Source organism: Aquarana catesbeiana, linkage group LG05 (assembly GCF_042186555.1).
Source record: "Aquarana catesbeiana isolate 2022-GZ linkage group LG05, ASM4218655v1, whole genome shotgun sequence".
Classification (NCBI taxonomy): domain Eukaryota; kingdom Metazoa; phylum Chordata; class Amphibia; order Anura; family Ranidae; genus Aquarana; species Aquarana catesbeiana.
The window spans coordinates 491,885,644-491,905,649 of record NC_133328.1 but is presented as its reverse complement, the minus strand read 5'-3'; the positions used below and the strand labels follow the sequence as shown (position 1 = coordinate 491,905,649).

The following is a 20,006-nucleotide window of genomic DNA, read 5'->3' as shown; positions in this document are numbered from 1 at the left end:
TGACCCCTACCTTCCTTTCCATTGCAACCAGGACTGTCCATAATGTAATCTGACTTTCCACAAGGTTTTGAAGTGTATTTGTGGTCATTAAGTCAAAAGAACATGATGGAGGAAACTACATGGCTCATAATTAGCATTCCAGTTTATCTGAAAGGTGTTGAGTAAGATTGTGGTCAGGTAAAGCCTTTCTACTGGCCATACAAGTGTGTCAACACATCATGTTGTCATGGACCTGTCTTTTTGCCCAGGGGCACAGTCATGCTAGAATTGGAAAAAAAGATTTTCCTGGAATGTTGTCCCAAGTTGGAAGCTCTCAGTCTGAAATGTATTTATATGCTGTAGCTTTACCACACTGTTTCTTGGAAAACCCAGAAATATAGAAGGGTATCTTCATTTTGGCCACATAGGGTGGATGGTCTGATGTCCACTAACTCTGACCATATGGTGTAAGGCACTACCGCATTTAGGGAGATCTTCTTGTTTGAAGCATACTTGCATATTGCAAAGATTCACTTCTTGAGTGAGAACTTTACATAAAGTTAAATGTGTGGGGTAAAAGGAATGATCCAACAGGAGGATGATGTATGCAGCAACCTTATTCCTGTACAATTATAATAGAAAACAAAATTAGACCTTTTTATATTCTATGTATTTGCCCACACAGGTCCAGTCTGACACTCAGGTGCTATATGATATTATTTACACTATTTCGGGACCAGGAGTGGATCAGCCACCAGTGGGTTTGTTTCACATGGATCCAAAAACTGGAGACTTATACATCAATGGCATGTGGATCGGGAAGAATACCCTTCTTTTCCGGTATGCAGTTTTCCTTTTTTTCCTTAGTTTTACAGAATACGTTTATCAACACATACTGGCAACTTTTGTCTGCAGTCTGTTCTATTGAATGTTTGTGTTTCTTTTATTTTAAAGCTCAACTTCCGCCCATACATTTTTTATTTATTTATTTTTTTTAATTGTAATTTTAGATAGAACAAGGAGGGTTTACCTTTAGAAAGGGTTATATTGCCCCTCTTTATCCTTATTGAGGAATTACCCCCCCCCCCCCCCAAACCACACACATACCACACACACACGCATGCATGCCATTGCATAAAAATGTTTATTAGACTAGGGAATAGGCAGAACTTCAGATGACTTTACATTTTTTTTTTTCTTAGTTCCTGTCTTCCTGGCCTAATGACATCTACAGCTGGCCTCCCCCCTCCCCTAGTTCTTGTCACAAGGACAAATCTCTTCAAAGGGTTTACAGAGAAAAACAAAAACCTGACTGGGATTGTGGAGCGATTACCATGTTTGCTGATCTCTCCTTTTTAAGAAAACTAGTCCACTGACTAAGTTGTGATTTATACCAGTCCTCTGAACAGGGAGGGGATCCCAGTGTTGTGCTGGAAGCCTTCACTTCCTGTACTGTAGACACAACAGGAATTAAAAGGCAATCTGTCTAAAACAAGGCATATAATCTTTGTGACAGTTGGAACAAAAATAGAGGAAAAATGGGGACACTTGTTATAGGTACACTTGTTATGGTGACGACTCAAGTTTAGTATTTTCCTACACTTTCAGTCCCATTAACAATGGTCATCAGCACAAATAGAGGGTGACTATTCCTAGCAGGAACAATAATAAAAACCTGAAAAACCTGACAGAGGTTTCAAACCTCTACCTCCTTCACCACCACTCTTCTCTAAAAAAAATTAAAAAATAAAAAAAACTTTGTGTTGGCTTTAACTGTTTTTTTTTTTTTTTTTTTTTTTTCTCTAGTGACTTGCATTAATGTGTGCTTATCCTATAAAGATATCCGTTTTTTGTGTAAAGGCTTTTGTAAGGCATTATAACAACTCCTCCTACTTTTATCTTGCATTCAGCTAACAGTTTATGCAACGTCAGTAGATGGCTATTCACCGGAGTCTCCTCTGACGCTACCAGTTGTCATAGCAGATGACAACGATAATGCCCCAGTGTTTACTGAAGCAGTGTTTTGTGCTGAAGTGTTGGAGCACAGTAAAGCTGGTAAGCAACTTTCAGTAGCCATCATATTTTTAACATGTATAAGAGAAAAATATTGTCTTTATACTTTCTTTTTGACATTTTGTCATACATGAGGCTCTGTGTACTCAAATGTCTTCATTTGCACCCATATCTAAAGACTCATAACTGCTTTTTAATTTTGCTGGCACGAGATTAGTCTCTATTGACTAAACAAACCAAACTAAAAGCAATATTTTGCATTAAGATTGCAATTAAATGGGAATGCCTGGATAGTCTATCCCTAAACTTAAACCCTCTATTGAAGGGTTGCTTTAGTGTGGCAGTAATCACGTTCAGTGTTGGTAAAGAAAAGTCTTGACCTTGTTTACCTGAGGTAATCTTATATTAACCTGGTTTAGTCTGATTTTTACCTTTCTTATATAACATAAATGGTAATCTTTTGAATAGCTAGAACCATTTTAGTTAAACTATCTTTAATGATTATTGGGACTACAAGTCAATATTATTACCACTCGTGTGAACATATCTTGTGGCGCCAACAAATGTACTTATGTATACTAATTGTTGAAAGGCAATAAACAAACTTGACAAGAAAAGTCTTGGGTGATTATGGTTTCAAGGTGTGTGTTTTTTATTTATATATTTATTTTTTTATCTTTTTACTTTTTACATTTTTATTTTTATATTCGGTTATGTTGAGAGCAAATGCATCATTTTAGAGGTAACACTAAGGGTTAGGTTAAATATGTAAATATGAAGGCTGCCATTCCCGTCATCCTTCAGAAAATGCTAGTTGCCTGGCTCTGCTTTGAGTCACTGACCCAGAAGTGTGTAGCAGGTGAATGCTGTACCATGATTTGCTTAATACTTCCATGTTGGTGGCTAAGAAAGTTTTGAATCTTTGGTGCAGCATGACTGCTAGGAAACTAGGTTTTTAGAAAAAGACCGCAATGGCACCTTGAATATCTCTGTCAGTAGAAGTATACTTTAATGTGGGTAGCATGTCTATTCTCATCTTTGTAAAAACGAATCCCAGGAACCCAAAATTTAAAATGGTGGCACATGCCTTTTCTCACTGGGGAAACTTACCCTCCTTTTTAATGGTGCCTAATCCTACAATGGCTCCTGAAATCTACAGTAACTTGTCCACTTTTGCTTTAGTGAAGTGTTGTTGGGGTGCGTGATTGTGTGTGGGTTTTATGAATGTATTTTATGAAGTCTAGTTTTCATCTGAGCTGTTGTGCGTATTTTTCCAATTTGATCAATCTTCATGTATTGTGGTTGCTTTTTATTTGAAGGTACCATTGTGGGAAGAGTAAACGCCTCAGACAGAGATGAGCCAAAAACTCGACACACCCTGCTAAGATACTATCTTCTTAGACAAATTCCTCCATCACCACTCCTTTTTGCTGTGAATGCAGAATATGGCATAGTTACTACATTATCAAACAACCTTGATAGAGAGGTAATGTGTGTGTGTGTGTGTGTGTGTGGGTTTTTTTTTTTTTATTTATTTTTTTTTTTTTTCTTTTTCCCCCCATATTTTAAGGGCAGATTGGGCCAAAATTCTGACTAATTCCAGCAGGCCTACTAAATCTTCTATGTTTGGCATATAAGCTTCTGCAAATCCAATAGGAATGTATCCCAGACCATACTGGGAAATTTTGAATTTTGTATTCTTCATTTCATGGAGAATCCAGGTTTATGGTACTCCGAATAAATGTGCCTTGTGCATAATCATTGCATTTTACACTACTGAGGCTGATTATGCCTATTTACAGGAATATAAAGAACCCAAATCTTAGTTTTGTATTAAAATGTTTTGTGTTAAAATGTTTCTAAACCTTAATAGTGTCCACCTCTACATGATAGTGCACACTATCACTCACTGATTTACATTGAGCATTCTTTAATTATTAAAGAATCCAGCCTCCCCACAAAAAATTAAGTCAGCTGCTACAAATACTGGCACCGGGGGGGGGATGGGGGGGAACAGGTGAGCGGAAGTTCCACTTTTGAGTGTAACTCCGCTTTAAGTACCTATTTTTCCTCTTGTAATGTGGTGGTCACATAATTTTATTTATTTTTTTCCCCCTTTACCCTGCAGTGCAGCCTGGGTTGGAGGTGGGGCAAAGCTGGAGCTGGTCACATGTCTTTTGACATCACCTCAGATTTTTTTTTTTAGGCCATTCCCCAGGCGGTACAAGAGAATTAGAACTGTCAGCCAAGGATCTGATCTGTCTGTCCCATTGGTGCTGGATTAGTTCCTTGACTGACAACTGCTTTACCCACTTTTTTCCTTTGGGTATAACTGTGCTATGCACAGGACAGCATACAGGCTTGAACAGCTCAAATGCTGTAATGTTCTGTTAAGACTTATCAGTGGCTAATGAGCCAGTATGGCACTTGAACCTCCAACTCACATTAAAGAGCAAGACACAAGATTCACAGCGGTGCGCTGTACAAGCCTGAGCACAATGACAGCCAAGGAAAGAAATCGTGTATAGCAAAGTGCAGCTGTCAATCAAGAATCTGCTCTAACCACCTGCAGGAGGCTGATATCACGACAAATTCAAGTACCATTTTAAAATGGTGTTTGAATTTGTAGCTCCATTTTAAAATGTAATGACTATATAATTGCATTAATTTACATTACTGTATACGCCTGGAGTTCATATTTAGGGCGCAGTCATGTACAAAATGTTACAATGGCAGACACAAATGAAGAAATACTTTAATCAAACACTGTTCTATTAATTTTGACAGTTCTGTAAACTTTAGCATGTGCTTATCTTTGCAGACATTGGACCACTACACTCTTTTACTTGAAGTGCGTGATATGGGTGGCAGCATAGGTTGTTTGTCTTCCACTGGCACCATGTCTATAACGGTCCTTGATGCGAATGATTTTGCACCAATCTTCTCACAGTCATCCGTAAGTTTGCATTCCATCCTTTAAACGCATTAACAATTGTACCGGTCAGGATTTATTTGATTAGATGCAAATAAATTCTGCTTCCAAGCAAGAATCCATGCTAGCAGACATCGTGGTGTGTTTTTTTTTTTTTTTTTTTTTTTTTTTTTTTAGGTATGGCCTTGCCTTAAAGAGCATTTAAATCGATATAATTATCTGTGTAATGAATCTTTCTTCCATTTTTTTAGTATCGGACTGAAGTGAATGAAAATGAATATGGAATGGTCATACTGAGAATCCCTGTAACAGACAATGACTTGCACAATACTTCAAACTGGAAAGCTGTGTATACAATCACACAAGGAAACGAGAAGCGCTTTTTCAATATAACTACTGATCCACAGACAAATGAAGGACTGCTTTCGGTTGTAAAGGTAAGTGCAGGAAATATAGGTATTACTTTTTTTTCTTCTGCATGCTAGCTTTGGATTTGCCGTTCCTAAAGGAAATCTGTCACTTGAGAGGTAGTTTAACAGCATTTTGAAACAATGTGCAAAATCCTCTCTACTTTTTAAATAGATGTTGCCAATAAAGCCCAATGCCAGACAAAATTTTCTTCTTTTCAAGGAAGAATAATTTTTATTTTTCTTTGTCAGGACAGGAAATGATGAAAAATCATCACAAGGATGCAAATAAAAACCTCAGCACAAAAAGAAAAAGAAAAAAAACTATCAGGAAATCTTTGTCCTGTGACCTCTACACTTGCCGTTTCTTATACAGGTGTCACAGGCAGCTGAAGTGAGGGAAATTCTTCCCAACATGAGCATAAATAAAGCCTGAGAAAAAATAAGCTACCTACAGTATACAAGCATTCAGAAGAAAAGGTAGAAGAAAGGATCGCCATCTGTTGTAACAAGTATTCCGAAGAAAAGGTAGCCAGAAATTCCAGAATCCAGGAAAATGAATAATCTTGCTGTGATCAAGGCTTTGTGCTGAAACATGTAAGTAATAAAGATTATTCATTTTCCTGGATTCTGGAATTTCTGGCTACCTTTTCTTCGGAATACTTGTTACAACAGATGGCGATCCTTTCCTTTAAGCCTGTGCACCCAGCGGAAAGGCTCCATTTCAAATTTGTCGGAAGTCTCCTTTGTTGAGAGCGCTGCTCTTGTGTGTCGTTTGCCTACATACAGTATACAGTGCTTTGTTCTGGTAGTGCTAGAGGGACTTCTGCCCCATTCCTGGAACAAAATTGAGTGCTGCTTAGCCATTCACAAGAAGCTCTGTATTTTTATTTTATTTTTTTTCATGAATGCTTATAAGACTTCCCATGATTGGCTGAGGTGCTGGAAATGGTCTGTTTGGACCAGCTTTAAATAAAACCCAAAGTTAGGCTTTAAAAAAAAAAAAAAAAAAAAAAGCGCACTACTGTTTCTTGACCCTGCTATGGGTGCAAACAACAAATGTTCTCATATGGTATCAGTGAACGAAAAATGCCAGATATCCGTACCCTGAAAATCACAAGTTATAATTTACCTGGATATTACTTACACATGCCTAAATTGCAAAACTGTGTTCAGACTTTAAGATTTTCCTCCTTAAAGTGGTTGTACACCCGGTACAACCACTTTTACCTACAGGTAAGCCCATATTAAGGCTTACCTGTAGGTGCTGGAAATGTCTACTAAACCTCCACAGTTTAGGAGATATTTACAACAAAGCCGTGCGCCAAGGTCGACGGTGCATGCGCGCAAGGGCAGATCGTGCCATTTCTAAAGGGGTCATGTCGTGACTGGCGGCTCCCGCGTGCATGCACAGGAGTGATGTCACGCGACTCCGGACAGTTACAGGACCGGAGTTCGCTGCCCCGGAAGGAAGAGGGGTGAAGATGGATGCTTGCTGCTAGTGGGGACAGCGGTAACATTGCAGGCTTCGGTTTAAGGTAAGTGACACATAATGGGCTACTATGCAATGCATAGTAGCCCATTATGCTTGACCTTTGCAGGGAAATAAAGAGGAAGTAAAACCCATTAGGGTTTACTTCCTCTTTAAGGCATTAATGTGTTAAAAGCCTAGTGCAGCTGACTGAATATTTTCAATCTGTGTGGTTTATATTAAAGACCAGCTTTTTTTTATTTATTTAATTTTTTTTTTTAACCATATGCCAAACCTAATGGTTTTTTTTTAAATATTAATTTGTATATATGCGCTTTTAGGGAATAAACTATGAAGAAGACAAAAGCTTTCTACTACAAGTTGCAGTCACTAATGAAGTAAGCCTAATAACACAATCTGGGACAAAAAGCAGCGGTGTTGTTACAGTTCCAGTCACAGTCATTGTTAAAGACGTCGATGAAGGTCCTGAATGTCAGCCAAAAATTAAAGAAGTATTTGTTCAAGAAAATCAGACAATTGGTACTCTAGTTACAGAATATACAGCAATTGATCCTGAAACTAAAAGTTCTACTGGCATACGGTATGTGAATTCAAATTATTATTATTATAATTATTATTATTATTATTGATTTATATCGCACCAATAGTTTGTGCAGCGCTTTACAACATGAGGGCAGACACTAGGCACAATACAATTCAGAAGGAATCAATGACTTCATACGCTAGCTAACTTGGGCAAAATTCCTTTTCTGCTCCACTTGGTCGCTGGATGTGAAATGCCCAGTAATAAAGCAGGCCACAGAAGCATCAAAATTGCTGAACTGGCCAAATTTCAATCCGTCTATGGGCAGGCTGGTTGTACTGTAGTCGATCTGTTCATCAAATTCAGTACAACCAGCCTGTTGGAGTTTTTTTTCTGTTCAGTCATGGATGGTTAGAAAGCCCTGAGCAGTATGTAAGCTCTAAATTGTGTCTTGAAGATTAAACGGCTTTCTTTCTTTGCTCCTGGTAGGGGAGGGAGTGAAAGAAAGTAGCATGGAAGCGCAACAGTTAAGTGAGCTGCCCAGGATATGTGCAGGGAACTGTGTTTGGTTTTCAATTGACTAACATATCTAAATCTTCCCCACAGGTATCAGAAGTTGTCAGATCCACTAGGTTGGGTCAATGTGGCTGATAATGGTCGAATTACTACTGCCCAATATATGGACTATGAATCCAAAGATGTTCCAAATCACAAGTATAATGTAACCTTTTTGGCAACTGATGCATGTAAGGCTTTCAATTGTTATGTTGCATGTGAAGTGGGCATGTGTTGGGTTTTTTTTTTCTTCATTTTATAAACTGTCAATACATTGTATTAAAGGCCTCAGTCATGAAAAAAGTCTATACTTCATGACATGACCCAGAGTGGCCTGGCTTAAATGGTGCAGAGTGAGTTTCAATCGGGTGCTGTGGGTTGCAGCGCTAACAATTGACTGTAAAAGCAAATCTTTATTTTGCTTATGCAGAGTAAAGCAATGGGTTCACTTTAATGCCCCCTGCTCAGAAACGTACTCCCTTTTCCTTTGTGCTCCCAACAACCAGTGCTGTCACATGCAGGCAGGGAAGAGTCCTTGGCCCTATGTGAGCTCCACGTGTAGCGACTTAAAGCTTAAACTGGGCTGCGTTTACTTGCTTCCAGCAGCTGCATGGAGTGTAGGGAGGCAAAGAAAAGGAAAGGTATGTATGTATGTGGTGAAGGGAGGGAAATTAAAGAACTCTAACATTTTTGAATTCCTTATTGATTATGACCATATGTTGGTGCCATTCAGGTAAAGATAATTTAATTTTCACATTTTTATTTCAAATGTCTGTGTATACCAGTACTAAAATAACCCTCGTTTGAAATTGTAGTAACCATGGTTGAGTGAAGTGTTATGATGCAGAAACAACTTCTGACTTTCCTTAATTTGATACCAAGTTTGGATCCACAAAGAAACCCACATTTAGAAAACCAAATACAAGCAGATTGTGATGTTTAGTTGCACCCATGCAACCTGTAAAGCAATGTGTTGGTTCCCTGCAGCTCCCAAAGCCAAGAACGTGTAAATCATGTAGCCCCTCTAAAGTGTCTTTCACTATAAAGCATCCTCTTTTTACAGTCCAACTGAAGTCAGAAGTACTGTAGACATGCAGGCAGACCAAAATTGTACCTAACCTATTTTTGTAGTATTGCTCTACCTTTCTATAACAAGAGTTGTGCAAGGTGTTCAAATATGACTGTGCAGTTTAATAAGTGCCAGAGTTACACACAGTAATAAGAACTCAGTAATAGAGCTGGTCTGGAACACCTCCTCTCTTCTGCAATTCTTGTCTGCGTGAAGGTGTGCTTGATACTCAGCTATGCCAGCACCAGGGTGCAAATAGAAGCAACATTTGACACAAAGGGTATTTTAAGGTTTTTCAAGGCAAACATCAGTCATAGCATGTAATGGTCTCCAGAAAAAATACACCTAAATGAATTTTAATGCACACAAACCTAATACCTAATTTTTTGGTAAATTATACAAGAGGCTGTAAATGGATACCAAACATGTCAATATTTTAAATTGCACACGTCTGTGAAATAACAGCAAACTACAGTTCCTATAATTGTCCATAGGTGATGCTTTATAAGTTTTTACAGGTTTTTCAGTTTAGCGTTTAATTTGAGCTATGTGCTTACACGCTCGTTTGCAGTTGTGTGCAAGCACGGAGTGACTGGTACGTTTTAAGACATCTGGGGTCTATTAGATCCCTTATAACTCCCCTTTAAAGCATCTGATTAAACACAGATAGTGACTGAAACAGGAAGTGACAAAATCTCTTCGCTTCAGACTTCATTCCTTACAGGGGAGATGGGGAAACTAATGTTCATCTCTTCTAGGGGCAGCTGGTCTGACCAAGGCTTCTCAGTGGAACAAGGGAGCCCAGGAATGGCAGCAGGAGGGGGCCCCTTCTGATCTCTGTTAAAGGATCAGGTGGCTGTAGAGCCACTGGGATCACTCTTACAGGAAAGCTGTTTGCTGGCTCCAAAAAAAAAAAAAAAAAAAGTACCAGAATCCTGTTGTGTTTTTTTTTTTTTTTTTCCTGTTTGCTGCCCAGAGTTTATATTCATTTACTGGGCAAAACCTTTGTTTTAACACTTACCTTGACGCTACAAAAGAACAAAACTATACACCTAACACTTGGGGCATATTTATGGAGAAGTGAAAATGACTTACACTAAATGTGCACTGGTGGTGAATTATTCATTGTCCTTTAAAACACACACACACACACACACACACACACACACACACACACCTGAAAGATTAAAGCCCTTTTCACAAGAAGGATCCAATAAGATGTCTGCGTTTTTCAGGCGGACCTGGTCAGATGGTCTATTCACCTCTATGAACTGGCGGATGTAAAAGGACTTGTGTCCCTTTTACACCTGCCTACCTCTGGTCTGATATAGGAAAAAGAAGGGAATCCATTGTCTTCTCTAGGTAATTGGGTGTAAACGGACAGCGGAGTCTGTTTATTCCCGACCTCCCATAGAACAGTGCTGCTCTGTCTGTGTCCGCTGTGCAGAAACTGAGCAAACATGGGTGGCTCGTGAAAGGGGCCTTATGTTTTATAAATATGCATTTTAATTTTGAATTTGAAAGCAGCATTTTTGTTTTTGTTTGTATTTTAAACAGTTATTTTTCAAACAGAAACTGAATTATTCAATGAGATGTTGACGTGTCTGTGTGTGTGTGTTTTACTGTATGTGTATATATAATTTAATATAAAGCTTTCTCCCACTTTTATTAACCAGCTGGAAAGACTGGCACCTGCACTGTTGTGATAAACCTTACAGATCTTGATGAACATGGACCGCAGTTTTCTAGAATCAGTGGCAGTGTTTGTACAAATGGTAGAACATCTGACCGTTTTGAAGTAGTTGACAAGGATGGAAGTGTCGTCAAATTTCCATACAGATTTCAACTCGATAGCAGCGTAGACACAAGGGTGCAGAATCAGTGGCGCATTACCCAAGAGAATGGTATGTGAATAATTTGAATGTGTACTGTAAGTAAAACCTGTATTCAGCTTTTCCTTCGATGAATGGAGACTCCTGCTCACCTAATTACTGGTGATCTGCTTCCCATTACTGCACATCTGCCTCTCTCCTAAATCCTAAACTTTCTTGCTTGGAGATAGCACCAAGCTAAGCACAGCCAGGTTAGGGAGAGGCAGATGAGACATATCATACAAAATGAGGTAGCTGCGGTGTCTGAAGGAGGGCTTTAACATTTGACTTGAATATAATTTTTTTTTTTTCTATATTGCTTAAAGATTTAGGCACCTTTTCTCCCTGTTGGTATAACGGCAGCACACCGAAAGAGCAAATGCAATTTAAAAATTTGAGCAAAATCCCTATGTTGCTAGGGATTACATATCCAGCAAATGTAAGGCAGTAGGGGAGAGCTCAGTGTGTCCTTCACCATAAATTCACATGAATTATCGGGGTTGACTTACTAAAATGGTAAAGGCTGTTCACAATGCGAAGTGAATGATCACCTAACTTGGTATTATTGTGAATTTATCTTTACTTCAATCCATCCAATGAAGTGAAAGCAAAAATACTGGTTGGCTGCATGCCCTGTGTTAAATTGGCATTTTACTTGGTCATGATATACATACTGAAACATGGTACCTATTTAAACTGTGCTTGTGACAGGACTTCTCAGAAATGTTTAATTGTATTGAAAATCATTTTGCTTGGGTCACTGCTGAGCACGCTCTAGATTATTTTCCTAACTGAATGGGCGCTGAAAATGTTCTTTTTATTTTGTGTATTCATTTTTCTCAATCTTTAAAGGAAAAAAATGTCTTGTTCTACTACAGATAACACTGTTAGAATTGAAAATGCTGGTAATGATGTTGGAACATATGTTGTGCCGGTAAATATAATTGATCATTTGGGTCGTGCCACAACTGAGAATATGGGGATTTCAGTGTGTAACTGTCCTGATGGTCAGAACTGCGTTTCATCACGTACTGGCTCATCTACTGCGCTTGGAGGGCTGGCAATTCTTGTAATGGTTCTGTCAGCACTACTGCTTGCTTTACTTCTCTGTAAGTATGTTTTTATTCCTCTTCTAATGTATCTCCTATTATGAAAATACTAGGGTTTTATGAAAAAACTAGTATTCTGGTATGTTGTGCATCAAGCCATATTTTAAATGTTACATGAGAATGACCACTATATATATATATATATAATTGTATTATATTTATATATTTTTATAATAATAATAAAAAAAAAAATATATACTGTGTGTGTGTGTGTGTGTGTGTGTGTGTGTGTGTGTGTGTGTGTATATATATGTATGTGTGTGTGTGTGTGTGTGTGTGTATATGTGTGTGTGTGTGTGTATGTATGTATATGTATATGTATGTATATATATATATATATATATATATATATATATATATATATATATATATATATATATATATATATATATATATATATATATATATATATATATATATATATATATATATATATATATATAATTTATTTTTTTTAAAGTCATTTTTTGGTGCTTGTCATTCCTTTTTGGAATATTAGATTGCTTATGTCAGCTTATAGGTGAATTTTTGTTTTTAATGTGTACTAGGAAATGAGCATAGACTGTTCACCGGCTGGGACCTGCTGTGCTGTGTAGTCACTATAGCACTGTGCGCGCTGTATTTTCCCTTATCCAGAGAAAGAAGGATCAGGTTCCGTTCCCATGGCTGGAAAATCCACTTGTACTATAACAAGCATGGCTTATTATTGAGCCATTTATAGCCATCTTTGCCTATTCTCCCTATCGATCCTGCATTGACCCATTGTGTTCAAGTTTAGTATGCCAAAGTTTGTCAAGCCAAAACAGTTTTTCCTATTTTTGGATGAGTAGGGAAAGGCTAAAACCCATATCTGGTTTTTACAGATGGAGAGATTTACACTAATGTCCAATCTCTGTCTGGTAAAATGTTCTCAGCAGGACTGAAATGTAACACTGCTGTAAGCCAAGTTTGACTGCTACTTTCAGCCTCTGCTGCTGCTCCTACTGCCAAGCTCATTCCCATTCCCAAGAAACAAATTGATGAAAGGAGTAATGGCTGCAAATGCATCCCTGTCAAAGTCCCTTGCCTTTGATTATTTTCCAACAGTAACAATGAAACAAAATAGATTTTCTTCAGTTGAGTAGGGAAAGGCTAGAACCCCTGACAGACTCTAGTTTTGTCTTTGTTCGTTTTGCAAATTTTTTATTCACTTCCTGTCTGGGGCAACTGTTGGCAGTACAGGAAGTGAGGGCAAATCTTTCTAATAGTCCAAAATAACAGTAAAAAAATTGACCGGAGTTCTAATCCTTCCCAACTCTATCCAAAGCTAGAACAGTGCTTAGCTTGATTGTCCATTTTTAGGAAGCAAAGAAAAATCCCCAAATATCTAGAAATGCTAAGTACAGGGGTGAACATGCTTTTGTACATTTGCACTAGTGGCTCCAGCAAAATTTGGGCTCCTGTTCCGAATTCATAACCGTTCAACAGGCTGGTTTATTATTCAACTGCTTTAAATAATTTGGGAATAGAAAGTCGGTGTGGACTGATTATTTCCTTGCTCCTAGTATCGAAACATGTTTACATAATGATCATACAGTTAGATATATGAAAATTTGTGGTTCTCCTATTCAGCCACCTTATATATTCAATTTGATATAAACCTAGATGTATTCCATTTATTGATTTGAATATTCATATGTAATCATTACTTTTGCCATTATTTTCACCTGTTGATCATAATAGTGATGCTGAACATTATACAAAAACTGAACTGCATAAAAGATTTGGATTACGATTTATGGGCATGGGGTTAGGACAGCTGATGCTGTGATATTGTACTGCACATTTTGTAAGATATTGGTGATGTTGGCAGGTGTAAACATCTCAGCATCTGCCCCCCCTAAGTCTCCATGGCTTCCATGAGTGACTAGGGAAATTATCCCATGCAACTTCATGAACTGTTTGAAGTATCAGGGTATTCTCCTAAGGTAAAAAGCAAATTAACCCTTTTAAAATATTTCCGGGCCTATTTATAAAAGTTCAGGACACTAGTCATAGAGCATTTCTCTTATCATTGCATACTGCCTTCTGAAATTCTTCTTGTTTGGCTGTAATGCTGATCTCCTGTTTTTGTGTTCAACCAAAAACCGAGAATGCAAGTGACGTCAGAACTCCTGATCTGCATTAGGAATTGGCTCAGGCAGGTTTGGACACGAGTCCGAACCCCCCTGAGCTATCCTGCTGAGAAGCTGTCAGAGCTTACCAGATAACCAGTCATAGGCATCATAGTTATCTTAAGCAGATAACCAGTCATAGGCAGTGGAGCCATTCCCTGCCTTGCCGCTGCATGTAGTATGCAAGGGGCATGTATATGTACAGGTGTGAGGCAGGGAAAGCCTCCGTTGCCTATGATTGGGTGAGCCTTCACAGCTTCTTAGTGAGATAGCTGAGACAGGTTCTGTCTCCATGTTCTAACCTACATCAGCTCATCACTGACCTACATACTTACCCCAGGTCACGGCACTAAACTAGATACTTAGCATGACAGTTGGGCAACTAGCATTTTTAGAATAAAGTCAGCAATGGCAGATAGGTGTTTCTTGCATGACAGGTTTTCCATAAACCCAATAAATTGCATTAAGACAAAATATAGCAGGTGCTGGTGACTGGGGAGCTCGCTTTTTTATTTTATTTTTTTAATTTTTTTTTTTTTTTTGTCCACAGGTCTTTTGTTGGCGTGTCTGTGTGGAGCTGGAGCAAGCAAGGGCAATCTGGGTTATGTTGATGATGCAGCACAGCAGAATTTGATTGTTGCAAACACAGAAGCGCCTGGAGCAGATGTCATGGTAAGTTTGTTTTATTATATGGTTTTGTTTCATGCTTGATGCAATGAGCGCATATTTTGAATTATTGCAATGCTTAGCAGGAAGTTTTTTCTATTGTGACTTTTTTAACTTGCTTTCTCTTTCTTTCTCTTTTTCTTGTACTACTACTTCTAATACTCTGCCTAACTGCTTAACAACTATTGCTGAGATAATATATTGGGTGCCTATAGAGAAGGGCATTTTTTTTAATTTTTTTTTTTATCAATTAATTCATATACTTGCATCTTGTGAGACGGAGCTGTGAAACGGAACTATTAATGGCAAACCATGAGCTGCATTTTTATTTATTAAAAAGGTTCTTTAAAAAGCATGTCACATTGCCTGTAAAGTTACATTCTTCTCACCAATACTGCTGTGAATCTATAGCTCTATCCAACCATAACACTTATATGCAGATCCCACATAACTGGCTGCCCTTTATCACACATGTTCTAGAACTGACAAGGAGGAATGAGCAACTGGTTTGTTTTCCTATGTTCTGCTTGCTGGGCTTATATGGTGGCACCCAAGGAGGCAAACAAAGGGTACCTGAGGATGGTGCAACCAGGTGTTTATAAGCTGAGATACAGCAGGGATAGTGGTGCTATGACTATTAATAAATCTCCTGTCTCTGATTTTAAAGATTTGGTCACAATACATGTACACATATTCTAAATGGTCAGGTCTCATTACCAACTTTTAGAAACCTGTAAGGGAGTGCTTACCACACAGAAAAGTTTTGGGTGAACAATTTAAATTAGGCTGGAACGTACTCTAAAGGAAACCTGTACTATAAGAACTTTGTAGCAGTTATTCCTGACTACCTCCTGAGAATAATATTTTTCTGTCTTTCTCTGGCTTTGGTGCTGTCTGAATTGCCAAGCTGGAACAAGTATGCAGAGCAATGGCAATTGGTACTGGCGTCCTTTTTTAAAGGCTTGTTCACTCTAGATTCTACATTTCTCTTGCATGAGTTTGAGGAATTCATTGTTTTAATGAGGCCAGAGTGACATAGTGGTATGTTGGGGTAAATTTTTTTCTGCAAACAAATGGCAACCACCCCAACCTATGACTGGCCTTGGCAGCAAGGAGTACATGGAAGGGCGATGCATGTCAAAAAACAGCAAATTCCTAGCCCACTTGCCAGCCTGCAACAAGCAAATTGACCCTGTCTAACAGCTCACTGCAGCTTTACACAAATATATGCGTAAGCTGCAGTGGCCACATCACAACACCCCAGTGTACTGCTGTCCTAACTCCATAAATTTGAGAGTCTCCTAGTTGGAACACATTTATAATGGATAGATTAAGGGCAGGTATGCCTGGAGGAAGCCCACATCTCAAAGGTATGGGGACGCACTGGACACCCAGCAAGAGCCCAACCTATAACTGGCCTTTGCATACTGTACTGACGTGTGTTTGTTTTTTCAACTCCATGTAAAGGAGGGAAAAAAAACAACCTATGCAATGCCTCAGAAACCCAGCATGTTCATACATTCTGGTGTGGTCTGGCTTTAGAATGTCTCAGAAATTTTCAGGAAAAAAAGTAGTTGTTGCTACTGTTTTTTGTAACATCTGTAATCACAAAAGTAAAGGTTTAGCGATCATTCCTTCTCTAAAGATTTCACAGCTGTTGCATAAACTGTTAAGTAATGAACTAAAGAATGCCTTAGTAATATTTTTTTTTTTTTTTTTTTTTTGTTAGGATCCAAATTTTAAAGTCCCAATTACAATTATAAACAGCAACAAAAGCGGAACTGCTCAGTCTGGTTCGTATGATCAGACTGGTCAAGAAATGACTCAAATCAGGCACCAACAGGTTACCACAAAAATGACAGACCACCACCTAAAAACAGGTGGGGGTGGGGGTATGGGTACGCTACATTCTATTGGAGGCATGGGTACCCTACATTCTATGGGAGGAGGACATCAAAGGTTTGACTCCAGCAGACAGACCTATTCAGAGTGGCAAAGTTTCATGAACACTCACCTTGGAGATGTAAGTAAAATATTACTGTATGAGCAGAAGTAATTTGACATTGTTTCCTATACATTGAAGCCATTATATTCTGTTAGGCTAGCAAGAGAAAATTTTAAAGGGAATACAGGAATAATGAATACTTTATGCAGATATTTTATTTGCATTAACAAAACTTCCTTTCAATTGTCCATTTTCCAAAGATATTGCATGGACATTAACAGGGGTTCATCCAAAACTGATGTTTGTTTGGGTATCTACTGGCATCTTAAACAACCTATTAGCTTTCTATATTTACAGAACTTGTGACATCTGTGCTGTTTATTTATTTTTTTTTTTTTTCCTAAATTTTTTTCTTGGTGATATATCTGTACAAGTTCCCATTTTAGCCGACCTGTTTTCATTAACTTGGATTTCCCATTTATGTTATAATAAAGAATTCAACAGGAGGAATGAGAGTTTCAGGCTGAAGAGTGGAGCTTTGCACTGTGATGTGGAAATCCCAGAAAAAGGCCCCAGTAGTTGAAAGAGGGGGGGTTCTGGGCAGGATTGTTTTCAACTTGGATTTGAAAGGCAGTGACAGTATAATTTTATATGATTTTGTTTTTTTCCTAGTGACAGTAATGTTTAGTGATAGATTTCTGCATTTCATTATATAGACTATTATTGCTACGGATTGTATGTTGATGTCTTGTTCATTTGTGATAATGACGTTATTTTAATTTTGTGATTTTATATCCGTATATGAACCGTGATCTCATGACCTGTGTAACAGGAGTTAATTCTATTAGAATATTTTAAGAGTTTGTTTAATCTCACTTATTTATCCTTTCAGAAATTATATGTGTGTGGACAAAATGAGGAAACTCAGCATGGGGAGGATTATGTTGTGCCATACAATTATGAAGGAAGAGGATCAGCAGCTGGTTCTGTAGGCTGTTGCAGTGAACTTCGAGGTGATGATGATAGGATGGACTTTTTAAATCATCTTGAACCAAAATTCAGGACATTAGCAGAAGTTTGTGCAAAAAAATGAGTCGTTTATCAACAGACTGTCTTTATCATGTGCTCAGTCTTTTAGTATCTCATTTTAAACAGAGTTTCGCTCTGTCACTTGTAAAATAGATTACTGCCTACAGAAAAAGAAGCATCAACTGAAATCCCCCAAAAGTGTTTTTTCATTGTTTTAACATTAGTTTACAGTACTTGAAGGTTACCTCCAATCATCATTGTCATGTTAATTCCCAACAAGTTCATATTCTATACTACTGCTTATCAAATCTTACATTTTGAAACCCCAAATGTCAATGTTTTTTTGCAAATCTCTGTCTGTTTCCAAATATTTATTCAAAACCCCAAAAGCTTTGTTACCCAACAAAATGATAATACCCAATACGGATACCCCCCCAAAAAAATGGATTTTGAGACCACTTTAAGATCGATGCCCACATTTTTGTTTTAGAACCATTATTTTGTAGATGCAAAGATGATTCCAAATTGTGAAACCCATTTTGTGTGTGTGTATGCTATTTTTTTGTGATCATGACACAGGATCAAATGTAATTAAAAACCTTTAAATGTAGGCGTTCAAATTCCCTTATGAAGTCACTATGAACATGACAGTCAAAAAGAATGCAACTTTAAAATTTTTTTTTTTTTTTACTGACCCCTTTCAAACTATTGCTCTTGCGACGTCACTATTTATATGCAGTAAAAAACAATAGAGCAAAATCCAATTGTTGTAAAGAAGTGTTCTATATTACGTGGTAAAAATGTACCATAGTGTTTTTTTTTTTTTTTTTTTTTTTTTTTTTTTTTTTTTTTTTTGTTTTTCATAGCTTGTCTTAGAAACTTAAGGTTATATGTGTTGTGTTGTGTTTGTGTTTTTTTTTTTTTGCTACATTGTTTAGAGTACACAGTAAAATACAACTTTTGTGGTTCTTTATGCTTTTTTTTTTTTTTTTTTTTTTACAGTAGTCCATGTTAGGTTGAGATACCTGCACCTTGTTTTTTATGTATATACTTTTTTTTTTTTTACATTTTCCCCCTCAAGAAATATTGCTTACAACATGCAGAGCTGCAACTCAAACAAAATAATGACTCTTAAAAATCATTAATGCACAAATCTTTTGTGTTACGTAAGGCTAAGCTACACTGCTTCAGTTTGTTTGTTTTTAATCTAGTTCCTAGACAGCATTCACATGTCCAAACCTAACTCTTGGAAAGTGAGGGGGGGGGGGTTATATGGCCTGAATTTGCCAATAAAATTTAAGATGGTTATAAAGCCTAAATATATTATCTCAATGCACACCTTGCCTCCCATTTTACTTACCTGAGCCCTCATTCAATTCAGCGCTGTGCCCATCTGCAGCTCTTCTCTGCCCTCACTTCCTGGCCTTGGCTCCCGCTGGTGTCAATCAAAGCCAGTGATGAGGGGTCAGCTCAGAGTTCTGCTGTTTGACTATAGACATAGACAGCAGGGCTCGGGAGCAAGCCTGCCCGAGTTTCCCACTAGAAAGTGACATCATATGGGAGCACTCACCAAAGAGGAGGTTCGGGGCTGCTCTCTGCAATTCCATTGCAGAAGAGCAGGCAAGTGTAAACCTGTTTTTTTTTTTTTTTATTTTTTGTTTTTTTAAAGGGGGGGGGACGCATTTGCAGTCTAGGCAATGTAGACAAATGCCAACATACACTAGCTTTTCGATAAGTTGGTACTAGCCTATACAGTAACTAGCCTATTGTGTCAATGACAAGAATAGAGTAACTTATACAATTTAAGAGCTAATTCATTCCATTCCCAATGACCTACCGATATGTAATTATGTGTGGGTTTTTTTTTTTAACAAGATAAATTGCACTGATATTATTTAAATATGTACTTTTTTAAAAAATTATAAGTGGTGTGTTTTTGTTTCTAAATTGTTAGGTACTCATTTTGTGTTTTTGTCTTGTGTTATCTAAAGCTAGAAAGTGTACAATAGTCTGTTTGTGTGTAAAATGCCTTTTTGTAGATGCACATAAAACACCACTTTAAAATGTACAGATTTTTGTTTTTTTTCTTAGCATATTCTTAGAAAAAATATTTTTTTCATTACAACTGCTTTTCATAGACTTGTCCATCAAATATACTGTATATTATGTATGAACTATTTCCAGATACTTTTTACTGCTTCCTTACGGCTCATAATACCAATAAGGAGATATATATATATATATATATATATATATATATATA

The 20,006-nt window shown here is 37.6% G+C and overlaps 1 protein-coding gene across 1 annotated transcript in view; it reads left to right on the top strand.

The window, feature by feature from the left end:
• LOC141145130 (desmocollin-2-like) overlaps nucleotides 1-19,992 on the top strand; it is a gene marked incomplete in the record, with an annotated part of 23,727 nt that extends 3,735 nt beyond the window's left edge. Inside the window, 13 exon segments of the mRNA XM_073631513.1 lie at nucleotides 664-785; nucleotides 788-819; nucleotides 1,890-2,034; nucleotides 3,312-3,478; nucleotides 4,814-4,948; nucleotides 5,176-5,361; nucleotides 7,144-7,403; nucleotides 7,953-8,092; nucleotides 10,647-10,874; nucleotides 11,720-11,950; nucleotides 14,654-14,775; nucleotides 16,499-16,792; nucleotides 17,607-19,992. Coding sequence (XP_073487614.1) covers nucleotides 664-785; nucleotides 788-819; nucleotides 1,890-2,034; nucleotides 3,312-3,478; nucleotides 4,814-4,948; nucleotides 5,176-5,361; nucleotides 7,144-7,403; nucleotides 7,953-8,092; nucleotides 10,647-10,874; nucleotides 11,720-11,950; nucleotides 14,654-14,775; nucleotides 16,499-16,792; nucleotides 17,607-17,807 — 2,263 coding nt within the window.
• Between the last annotated feature and the right edge of the window lie 14 nt (nucleotides 19,993-20,006).